We start from the raw sequence: 12760 nt of genomic DNA, 5'->3' as shown, positions 1-12760 counted from the left end.
GAAAAATAAAATAATGATAAAAAAATAGAAAAAAAAATCGAATGTCATCATTATGAGACACATATGAAAATAAACAGAATATAATTGGAATGGCAGAACCACAACAATAACTAAAACTGAAGCTCCGCAATTAAGAGAGAGTGAGAGATAAGAGGGGAGGATATGAAGTAGAGGGAATAGATGAAATAAGGCGAGATGAGAGGAGAAATTAGAAGAGATGGAGAGAGGAGAGAATATCTATAGCAGGAGGATTTATCAATTTAAACAGAATATCTTGTTTATAATGTTAGTTTATTCCTAAATTGCTTCTTAAAATGACTCAACGTAGATATTTCTTTTAAACTTGTGTCCAATGAATGCCAGAGTTTAGGACTTGTGAATGTCAACATTGTGTTAGCAGATAATGTTCTATTCAAAGGTAAATGCAGTGAGTTAGACTGTCTTGTTGGGTAACTATTCATCAGATAATATTTTCGGAAGTTCATTATAATTAGATATATGCATAAACTATCCTAATTGAAAATCATATAAATCATGAATGTTTAGAACCTTATTATCTTTTAAGCAAGGGATTGGTGTGTGAACTTGATAAAAGTTGGTACAATGTGTATATCAAATAATACGAAGAACCTTCTTTTGTAATAAATAGATTATATCAATCAGTCATGTCATGCATGACTGAGTACATTAACTACATGACAAATTGCACTTTTTCCAAGTTTGAGTGCTATCGCAAAGGAACAATGAAAATCTCCATGAATGGATGAGATCTGTCAGTGAAAGCGGTCAAATTAAGAGGCTAGCTAGCACAACTTCGAGTTTGTGATTCAAGGGTTTCTTCTAACCTTTTATGGTCCATAACCTTCAACGTGGCCACGTTGTCGATAACTTGGTCACTCAAACAAATACTTAACCCATTATCCATTTTACTCTTTTCATATCCAAGACATAATACAGTAATACATGTCGCTGCGAACTATTATGTGTTGAATATGAATAGGAAAAATGAAGTGTGTTGGTTGACCTTTGTGGGAGTGACCAAGTTATCGACAGGTAACCATGTGAAAGGTTATGGACAATAAAATGTTAGAAGAAACCCTATAAGCACAAACCATAGACCAAGTAGACACAAACCTGCAGTCGTGCAAGCTCGCCTATATATTTTGTCGCTTTCATTAACAGATCTTATCCATTCAGTGAGACATTCATTGTTCCTTCATGTGACACTAAAACGTGGAAAAAGTGCGATTTGTCATTGTTGTCTTTAAAGTTCATGTGCTCAGTCATGCATGACATTTGTCAACATTATTAGGTATAAACTAAAAGAGGAAGAGTTCTTCTTTCCTCATAATTAACATTGTGCTCTCCATAGCTGACAATGAGTAGCCCTCCGAAGTTGGATTACTTTTTTATATATACGCACTGTAGTTATGGAAGGTCAAAGTTCGCCATGTTTTGAGGAAATGTTGATAGCGATAGATGGTAAATCGACCAGAACATCGCACGTTCTGACAGTTTTGTGTGCAGAAAGACATGATTTGACATCATCACCGGCTAAATTGATCTTTCTTTCTTTTTTTTTCAATTCAAAGTTCGATTTTGATGAATCCTGTACAATGTTGCTGTTTTAATTTCACTCTTTATAACACAATTTAACTTTAACATTGTAGAATTAAACCTTCGTGGTCCATTACACGTACATCCCAACATACAGGTCTGATATCTATTGAGCCGTAATGTTCTCAACACAGTGCTTATATTATATAGTGTTCATCATGCTCATTGGTTGGCGACTCCTTTATACTGACATGCTGATGGAAAAAAAAATGTATTTATCTTGGAAACGTTGATGATTTGTTTATATTATAGTACTTTTTTGAGTCTCAAATTTGTACTGGAAGCGAAACCGAAATCCCGTGTCATATTTCTGGCATTTAGAATTAACACAGTCAGTAAACTGTATGTATCTGGTTTTACTGCGAAAGAAGATTAATTAGAGCATTACTTTGGTAAATATACTCCGCAACGCAGACGTGAGACATGTCTTTTCAGGGAGGGAAAACCAGTAGTTTTACCTTGTACACAGCCATTGCGCAATGTTTTCTACCAACAGGTTGATATAGTTTTATACCTCAATTACGAATTGTCCATTCATGGGAATGATTTGCTTAGGGGTCCTAACCGTACACTATTTTGCGCTTTGTTCACGATAAGGCCCGACGGGGGAAAAAAAAAAGAGAAAGAAAGAAAAAAAGCGCGCCCCAGTGACACGGCACATGCCCGCCCGCCCTCTCTCCCTCATCCAACCCACCAATCCCATGAACGGGAAATCCCCCGACGAGCATCGATCAGTACTGTGCTCATCTTGCAAACGGGAATTGCTAGTCTTATTGCAGAAGACTATTTCTTACAGAGTGCGATGTTACAATGTCATATTTGTGCAGTGTAAACATTTGCTTCGTGAAAAACTACAGTCGATGTGTGTACTGTGACTAGATATTTGACGAAAATTTTATCCTTCTAATAACTGATCTATCATAATCATTAATGTAGTACTGAGCGTGCGGTAATTTCTGCAATGTGCGCCGCTGGGTAAGAAGAGACTAACTTAAATGTATTGACACTCAACGCCACCTCCCGCAGGTGACGTCAGCACTAGTCCACATTACAAGCGTGAAAACATCGAAAGCGGAAGTTTGGCAGAGACTTGTTAACAACAAGATATTAAGTTTTCTACACTGTTTGCTTTTCCACTCCCTCGATGCCCAATGTCTATGAATTCTTTTCCTTCACGGCAGACGAACAGATCTCGGCCGACGTCGCTGAGCAGCACAAACTACAGTAACAGATTAGGTCACCACAGGGGTACGCCATCAAGAAGCGGAATCGTTCCAGAGTCACACACACGTCAGCGGCACAGGTTGCAGGAACCAACACCGAGAATGTCCCCGGGCATAGCCCAGCTTGGGCCCGATGAGCGGCAGCGAGTGTACGAAGAGGTCAGTCTGGTAGGGGTGTAGAAGCATGCAGATATATAGCCCGACCAGACGCTGTTACGCTATGCGACGTACCATGTACAGCGACTGGGCTGTGTATAGTTAGCAGATATACTGCCATCATGTACACGTACATCTTTCTGTTGTACTATCACAGAGTAGAGACGAAGGATTTAACTTCACGGGCCATAGCTTATTGATTCATGTAAATATCTACGGTGTGTGTTCTTTCATAGGCATTCATATTTGCATTTAATGTCATTCGATTGTGGGGATCTTTGTACTTTAGCAACTCTGATTAAACTGGAATGCAATGAGATAAGAGCGCTGTGATAGTAAATGCAATCAGAATCACAGCCCCGCACACACACTAGCCATCACGGGTCGATCATCTTTGTACATGTACAATGTTATATTCTTGTACAATCTTGGACAATGTGATCGAGTGTTCTCCACCGATCTCACATAATAGTGCCCTTCGCGTGTAATGTCTGCATGTCCTCTGCTCATGATTACGGACGTGTTACGTAGCAGGCGATGTAATACAGGAAAACCCCCGAATAAGTACGTCTGCTGCTTTCTGCTGCTACTATTTAGGTCTACTACTACTGCTGCTACTACTACTACTACTACTACTACTACTACTACTACTACTACTACTACTACACTACTACAACTACTACTACAGTATTACTACTACTATACTACTACTGCATGTACTACTATACTATACACTACCAATAAACAAACTATCGACATCAGTGCCGCTGATGTTCGGTTCTGACGTTGCTATTAATTATAAAGAGTTTGTTTGCAAAAACCGATAAGTCCATATTTGCCAAATGGAGATATTTGCAATTAAAGGTCAAGAAAAACAAAAAGAATAATAAGAAAATTTTTGCTTCTTTTGACCATAACTTCAAAAATGTACCTTTATATGTAGTGAAGAATATATCATTTTAAAGGTACTATTTTGTACTTTATGACAGAGACCGTACTTCAAAATCTTCAAAAATGGACTTATCGGTTTTTGCGAACAAACTCTTCATATGTTCCCACGCATAAATAATGTCATATACAATAATATAATCATTATACCAACGTATTTTCAAACTGGTGGAGTAGGCAGTATTGGATAATAGTGACCCGGGTGTCTAACTCGGAAAAAAGAGTTCCATATTTGAATGGCCTCCATTTTCGTTTCCCATGTTTGCACGAACATAATAGTATAGGCCCAACTCTTGCAAGTACTCTCTAAAAAAAAAAAAATCGAGTGAAAATATTCACTCTTCAGAGTGATCCCTGACGTCACTCTAAAACGAGTGAAAATGAACATTTTCACTCGAAATTCACTCCAATTTCACTCTAAATTCACTCCTTTTTGTATTCACTCCTTAAAGAGTGAATATTTTCACTCGATTTTTTTAGAGAGTATAAAGGTCTTTACCCTATCAATATACCGTGCACTGTACGTGTGAAAGGGTTAACAAATAAACGCATTGTATTATTTGCGATATTATACCACGGAGCTTCGTGTTGTAGCTCCATGGTTATACAATATATTCCCCTCCCTCAGCTAATCGGGAGTATGACATAGGGCCTACACTTTAATCACGAATTCTTTTCCACTGATCATTGTTTTGATTAAAGGGATCGTATAGTTTTGGTTGAGACCTAATTTCAGATTTCTAACATTTTTTGTTCGATAATGAGAAACCTCTTAAATGAAATATGAAAGAGCATGTAATTCTATGAGGAATTCAACTTTTATGTGATGAAAATTGGTTTTGAAATGGCGGAGATATCCAAAACAGAGCGATTCTAATAAGTGTGGGACCCACACTTACGATTGCTTTGTTTTACTTTGTTTTTGGATGTTTCAGTCATTCCAAACCCGATTTTCATCAAATAAACTTTGAATTCCTCTGAATGGTATGCTCTGTACTATTTCATAAGTGTCTTCTTGGTATCGCGCAAAAAGTTAAAAGCCCAATCCTCATCTCCACCAATACTGCTGTCAAAGGTTCACTTATACTCTTGATTGTTTCATTTTAGAGCGAGGATGAAAATATTGTCGGGGTATCAACCGCCCGTCAAATTTTGCAATTATGCATGTGTGTATACTGGGAGGGGGTGGCAGGTGATGGGATATAAGTTCCATTTGGGACACATAGCTTTCTCCCTTGATCATTTTATAATACAACATAACTTCAACAACTTCCGGAATGAAGTGCAGATGATATTTTTACATCCTTTCACAGTTCGGGCCACGGACTGGCGTAAAAGTCATCCTCTTCTTCTTTCCGTCATCTTTCAGTGCTTGCCCTTTTCTTCCCACTCAAATGCAGGACTTTTAAGTCAGTTGATGGCGTGTGTATGTGCGATTTTGTTTGTCTGTCCTTATTTGGGGATATCCATGTGCCTGTATGAGTTGGATATATACATAATATATTGTATATATATGTATATTCTCAAATATTCAGGTATATGCATGTAGGCCCTAGATTTGTTCTCTAGTTTTAGAGGTAATACTAATTATGATAAGGGAATGCAAGTGATGTAAAGCTATATTCATCTACAACATAATTGAATTGGATTTCTTAAGTCTATTGAATTCAGGTAATCGTTTAGATTTTTAGTAGAAAAAAAAATTAGTAACGGTCTTTCAAGTGAAAGTAAAATTTCATGATGTTTATAACTTAATCCCAGGAATATGAAAACGCCCAACATTGCTAAAATATAACAAAAGATTCATGTCCAAAGCTTCGACACCAAGCTGCTAATCTTTCATCAGAGAACACAAGTTTATTTTGATATGAGATTATTATGAAGAATGAATATTATTTTGTAAGTGACTTGGAAGTGTCATATTCTATTAAGATCAGGGATACATGTTCATAATAATTTGATTACATAAGGAAACATATAGGCTCTAAATGTAAATAATGAACCGGAAAGATTTATTTTTTGGATCATGATTTTTTATAGAAATGTAAGGGCCTAAGTGGTGTAGCGGAAGAGGACACGAAACTGCAAAAACAGAAACAAAAATAAATGGGTTCAGGTTGCATTCGCGGAAATGGAGGGAAGGGCGATGAAAACGTTAGAGGGCAGTGTGTGACAGGAAGTCCACTCCTCTTGTTTTTGTTTTTGTTTTGCCGGTTCCGTTAGTAGGGCGCTGGCAGTTGTTAGTTCTCACATCCACAGTTTCGCAACCTCCGCACGTAAACATAAATTGCGAGAATGTCCAAGGGAATCGATTTTTTTTTCAAAGTTAAATCACTTACGTAAGTTATGAGTTATCAATTTACAAAGCAGCTAGCGCGCATCTATTAACTCAGTCCTAGTTTATTTTGTACTTAGTACAACGTGCGTGCGTATTGAGCAGGTGTGTATGAGCTCCGGAATGAATACGCGAAAACCCATTACAGCCGTGCGCGCCGTACAAGTGCGGACATGTTAATTTCCAGTGCGGAAGTGCACACAGTCTCATTGCGTATTACATGTCATATGACAGGTATGAAGTACACTGCAACACGGTAACAATAGTAACACACAATAGTACATACCAAGGTTACATACATAAGGTTGAGGTGTGAAATCGTCAAGTTTCGCTAATTTTCTCAATCTCTACAGTTTTATAGGCGTATTTAGTTACAGCTGTTGTGTCAGAGATATGTATATCTTTAAATAATATTTTAGTCTGTACTCGGTAATTTCTGAACTTCTTGTCGTTATGTATACTTGGCAAGAAAATATGTAAAGTATTAAACACGTATATACACGTTTCTGCCATGCAGTCTACTGAATTTCATTGTGAATGAGACTTGATTTTAGAATATCTCGTGCATGTGCTCACTGTCCTGTTTTCAGGCTATAGTGCGTTTTTATCTGTACAAGCTCTACTTCTGCATCCAATCATGTGTCTAGCATGTACATGTGTACTAGATACTCAATACATGTAATGATATATCTCCTTGAACAATGTAAACGTTGTATATATTTATAATTATTATCGTGGTAGTGGTTCTGATCATAATGATTTTGTGAAAGTTAGGAATGATAATAATTATACAGATGACAACCACCCCATATTCAATTAAAGTAATACTATACAGAGTATGATGGAAGAAAAGGGAAAAAGTATTGATGGAGATGATAATCAGAATATTATCAGATTCGTTGTATCTTTTTTCCATTTTTTAATCTTCTTTATATCTCCACAGGTTCTGGAGGCGAATCGACCATTCCTATGTAAACATCTCGATCCTGGTCGCCATTTTTCATACCTCAGAAGTAAGCGCCACTTCGACCTCAGAACCGTGGAACTCATCAAGCATAATGTGACGTCAGAAGATAAAGTAAACTGGTGAGAACAAGACTGTGGTTTTGGATTGGTTGGTTTCACCCGTATGCATGAGATAAATAAACCATCAGTGACGTTTTGTATAACACGATCTGTGATTGGTTGAATTTGGGATCACATGATGACATCATCGATGTCACAGTGTAACAGTCATGCATGCACTGTGACATAAACTATGTTTTGTAGTGAACTGTTGTAGACTTGAGTTTCATGAACTTGATTGTTTTAGGTCTTCGTAACTGCTAACGTCAACAAGCAATGTTCAAAAAGTAACACGGCATCGACGACTTGTAGTCCCCTCCGAAGGATTTGGCAATGAGGATAAAGTGAAGTAGACCTACCTTGTTTAGGGCGTAGAACGCTGCTACCAATAAGGGCTTCGAACCAGGGACCTGGGAGTTTATTTTCTGTAGTTTCTAGATGCATAATTTGCCACCATGCAATCTTTTTCTTTTTTTTTTTGGGGGGGGGGGGACGGGGAACTGGGATAAGTAGGCATTTCGTCTTCCTGTAAAAAGTCTTCTTCCTTTTTTTTTTTTAAACCAGAGCATTAGAGATGACAGCTCTTTTTAATGCTATAAGTCTTTTTTTCCCCTCGGAGAGAAATTGTTGTGTAGTAAATGAAAAGGGAGAATCACGTGCAGTGCACGATACAATGTCTCATTTAATATCACCAATTTGCTAGTTTATTTATGTCTTGCACCGCTTTGTTTGAATAAAATTATCATGATGGGAAAACAGGGAAATGTTTATGCCTACAAAACATCACTTCGGCTTGCAAGGATGCGAGGCCATTTTATAGAATGAAATGGTATAATTTCCGTGGACCGGTGTATCATGGATCGGAAGGATATATGAGAGAGGCATTTCCACGAAATTACTATTTTTGGCGGTCAGTGTTTAGCTGACGAAACCATGTCATGGTCCTTGACGGAGATTTTGATTTTCGGTTCCGTTACAGGCTTTATACATCCACATATGTAAGCATATAATGTCTTCAGAGAGCCGTAGATTACGTTGTATATCTATCCACACAAGCATTATGTGTGTCTAGAGAACCGACGTTTGCGTTGTATAACGGCGTAGAGTTATGTAGTGTGCAAGGAAATGAGTCAACCCTCTTATTTCGCATTTCATTTCTGGACGTGACATCAATTTCGTTCTTCCCGTTATTCAACCCCAAAACATTGTTTTGTTTGAGAAATATTAGCGTTTTGTCTTCCCATGAAAAGCTAGAGTTTGCAGCCATTCAAGTGCGAAGAATTTGTCCAATAGACTGTATCACGTTTTTCTAGATTCATTCTAGATTCAAATTAAGACGATGATTAAAAAGTTTGAGATCAATGATACATTAGAGTTTCAACATGTTCAAATGCCGACACAATATTGCAGTGTGTAATAAGGAACCTTCCAATGCGTCAGTTGCGGCGAACTGCTTTAATCTATTGATAATAGAGTATGTATTTGTTTTACAGTGAAAAGATTCCTTTTTATATTTAATACTATTTAAAGTGTGTGTGTGTGTGGGGGGGGGTAGTCTTTTCCTCGTCGCCATTTGGGAAAGGCAAACAACTTTAAATGGCGACATCATTTTAAGTGAAAAATCGGAAAATTACTGTAAGGTCACTTCTCGGAACTCGCTAGAAGTCGCTTTGTTCAGGGCGAGAAGGCAATAAGGCATATCACGTTATTACCCGCCTATATGAATACCATATTGTCAGATTTGAAACACAACGGCGCATTTGGCCATTTGGCGAGGATTTAATGAGATTCCTTTCTGCTTTCCCGCCCTTGATAAGCGCCAAGGCTATCAGGGAAGCGGGAATGTCGCCTTCAAGCCTTGTCATCCTATATAAAGAATATTATTATCAAAGTGCGTACAATGGACGAGATTTAACAAGTTGCTTCTCGCCACTCGCCTCAGTTTCCGTACTTTCGATTCAAACCGCCATGTGGACCATAGTGTATCTTTGTTGAATGCGTACGCCGTGCATGAATGCATCATGAGTCACGTTGTACATTCCCGTGTTTTGTGTTTTATACGCATGCGCAGGACGGGATCTTTTTTTCGTTCCTTTCTTTGAAAAGAAAGAAAAATTGTTTTCTCTTGCTTTTTGATATAAAGTTTTATAGATCAGCTGATGATCAAAGGCCCGGATGCTGTGGCGGCCTTCCTAGACTCATTGCTGCAGAATCGCGTGGAACAGTTCGTGTTCAGTAGACTCGCCGACGCATGCCAGACATTCCCGCTTGAACGTGAGTAATTGAGAAATTTAAAAAAAGGGAGAAAAAGAAGTAGGGGCCTATTTGAATATATATGACTGCAATCTCCTGTATATATCACACTCAGCAAAAACAGAAGAAAGTTAAAACTTTTTCAAGTTTATATTTCTCATAGAATATTTGGCTAAAACTTAATGTATTAGATATCATATTGAAGGTGATTTAATTGACTATCAGCTTGGTAGGTCAATTAAAAGGGAAACTTTACGCATGAGTGAAAACCTTTGTTTTTCTCTTCCAAGGCACAAAAGTTTTTAAAAATGCAAAAATTGCAAAAAATTGCAAGTAGTCATTCATGCGTAAGTGCTCTTCCATATAACAATAAGAACAAAAGACAAATTTAACACAATTTGACACATGAATTAAGTTGCAAAAATAAATCTTTGATCTCTATAACATCTTTGAAGCCCAAACTATCAATAAAGGCCAAACACAAGGGAGAAAATTGAAGAATCTTTGGTCAAACCCAAATTCAAATGAAATAAAGAAGAAGGAATATCAAAAAAGTGGTAGAAATGTCAATTTGTTTCAAATAAGGAAAATTGTATTAGATATTTGGTTCTTAATTTTATCTCATAAAAACTTATATTACTAAATAAAAAGAGACAAATAAAGAAATTCTGCTTAATTAATCATCTTTATGCCATTACTCCCTATGTCGTTTGAAGTTTAAGCTGACAAAAAATTCGTATTTTCCACCTTTAGTTTCCCACCTTGTTTTTGTTTGGGATTATAAAGAGATAAAGAGAACAAAAACTTGTTTTTGCTATTTCATTCATGTCTCTCATTGTGTTAAAGGGACTGTACAGTATTGGTTGAGTTGGGGATTCATGTTTTGAATATTCCTAAGTGAGATAATGAGAAACCTCTTATGAAATACGAAAGAGCATGTAATTTTAAGACGGATTCAACGTTTATTTCATGAAAATTGGTTTTCAAATGGCTGAGATATAAAAAAAGTGATAATAATAAAAGGCGACAGGCCACGCCTTTTATTAAGATCTCTTTGTTTCATCTTGTTTTGGGATATCTTAGCCATTTCAAAACAGATTTTCATCAAATAAACTTTTGATACCCCTTAGAATTGCATGCTCTTTGACATCTCATAGAGTGGTTTCTGAATATCTCGCAAAAAATTAAAAGCTAAATCCTCACCTCGACCAGAACTGTACACACCCTTTTTTAAACTGGCTTTTTGTCGTCTTTGTTATCTTGAAGGGCATTGCCAAATGAATGTGTTCACTCATGCTTAAAGTTTCTCTTTGTATTAACCCACTAGCTTGATAGCCAATTAAATTATCTTAAATATGGTACGGGTATATAATCAAAATCTTCTATGAAAAATATGTACTCGAAAAAGTGTTTACTTTCTTCTTCTTCTTTTTTTTTGCTGAGTGTTTATTTATATACTTATATAATAATTCAGATAAAACCAAATGTGCTGCATTAAGAATGGCAGTTCAGGGGTATCTAAGAATTCTGGAATCGAATGAAGAATACTTTTATATGAATGACACAGGACTCAAAGAAATTCTTCTTTGTTGTTGATTTACCTTATAAAGCCACAACAATATGTTGTAACATTCTTGATAAAGGGATGCAACTCCATACAACAGAAAAATGGTGTCTGTGCATCAAGAAGGAGAATGAAAAACTTCATTACGAAAATTATAACTGGTATTCTTTTACATGTATTTTCATTTCATCTCGTGTGAAATCACAAACTCTGCAATCTTACGCGGACCTGCATGTGCAAAGACAAGCTAATCACCGGCGTAACCCGGATATTTACTTTTAAATTATTATAGGTAATGCTTAATAATTCTTGTCAGTCATCGGTCAGTCAGTCATGAAAGTCAGTATTGTCAGTAAACGTGAGCGACTTTACCATGCAGTGACAGTTTGATGCAAAAAGGCAGTGATTTGTAATAGGAGTCGCTGTAATTACGCAAAAATGCACTTCGAACAGATGCCAATGGAGCTGTGAACTACCGTCCTTTCGACTACGACGTCGATGAGGACGAGTCAGTCAACGCCCACGACGACGATTGCTTCCGTGGGGCGTCACCGATGGGGGCGTCACCGAACCACGCGCCGGAGACCGTGCTTCCCCCTGTCGACCCCCGACTCCTCTTTGAGTCACAAGGCTTTCCAGGTTTGTCCAGGGCACCGTTACCATGGTTACAATCTAGTTTGCCAATGATGTTGGGCGGAACAAGGGAATTATCACGGTTATATCTCAAAGCAAACAAGAAAAAAAAAAAAGAAACGACACCAATATAAAAAAAAGAATGATTATCTATACTGCGATATAACCTCAGAAACATCAATGAGATATCCTCCTGTTATTTTCGCCTATGTGCCCTTCGTATACCATGCTTTCTCTAAAAAGTCAGGGTTCATTTTAAAAAAGGCGTTAAGATAGCAACTCTTGAGAGAATAGCAACGTCTTCATGCAACAGCCAATCAGAAAGCGGGATTCTTGTTATTACCATGACACTTGCCATTGCAGCAATACTTGTAGTTGCATACGTGTATTTATATACAGGATCTTTTTAATGAAATACGTTGTAGAGCCCCTGATATGCGACCAGCAATGTATGTGTAATCATAGCCAACGAGCCCAATATTCATTGGTGATCAAAATTGTGGTTTAATGAAATAAAATTGTCTTTCTTCCGATTTCAGCTCCGAGGCAACACCTTGAACCCGAAGAAGGAAGCGACATCAGCAGTAGTAACGGGGAGTTATCGCCGCACGGAAACTAAGGAGATGCTCAGGCTCTTTGAGACGATAAGCTAGCGCAGAAACAAAGAACATGTGGGATTATTTATGAACAAATTATCAGAGGTACGATGACGTCATAACGAGCATTCACTGGATCCTTGAGGGCGGTCGCTTGCATCCGAGGTAAATTTCAACAACAACTCGCCATTAAAGGACGCCTGTGACGCGTTAGAGGAGCCTCGTCTTTCATACTTACCACAGTAAGCTCCCTGTAGAGCGCCCTCAAACGGCCGTGACGTCACGACTATCAAGTTTTAGTGAATTTTTTTTTTCGGAAATACGTTATTGATTGCCTTTATGCTGTCACGGGCTCAATGGATAGGAAAAA

The 12760-nt window shown here is 37.6% G+C and overlaps 1 protein-coding gene across 1 annotated transcript; it reads left to right on the top strand.

Moving 5' to 3' along the window:
- The first annotated feature begins 2674 nt into the window (after positions 1 to 2674).
- LOC139743740 (uncharacterized) lies at positions 2675 to 12487 on the top strand. Its single transcript, XM_071654197.1, has 5 exons — positions 2675 to 2999; positions 7223 to 7365; positions 9488 to 9618; positions 11615 to 11800; positions 12334 to 12487. Exons 1-5 carry the CDS (start codon positions 2769 to 2771, stop codon positions 12411 to 12413), a joined length of 771 nt encoding a protein of 256 aa, XP_071510298.1. The 5' UTR covers positions 2675 to 2768; the 3' UTR covers positions 12414 to 12487.
- The last annotated feature ends 273 nt before the right edge of the window (positions 12488 to 12760 follow it).

Source organism: Diadema antillarum, unplaced genomic scaffold (genome assembly GCF_040938485.1).
Source record: "Diadema antillarum isolate AM-2024a unplaced genomic scaffold, OU_Dant_1.0 scf00000035, whole genome shotgun sequence".
In the NCBI taxonomy this organism is placed as follows: Eukaryota; Metazoa; Echinodermata; class Echinoidea; order Diadematoida; family Diadematidae; genus Diadema; species Diadema antillarum.
This window is presented reverse-complemented; position numbering and strand designations above follow the sequence as displayed.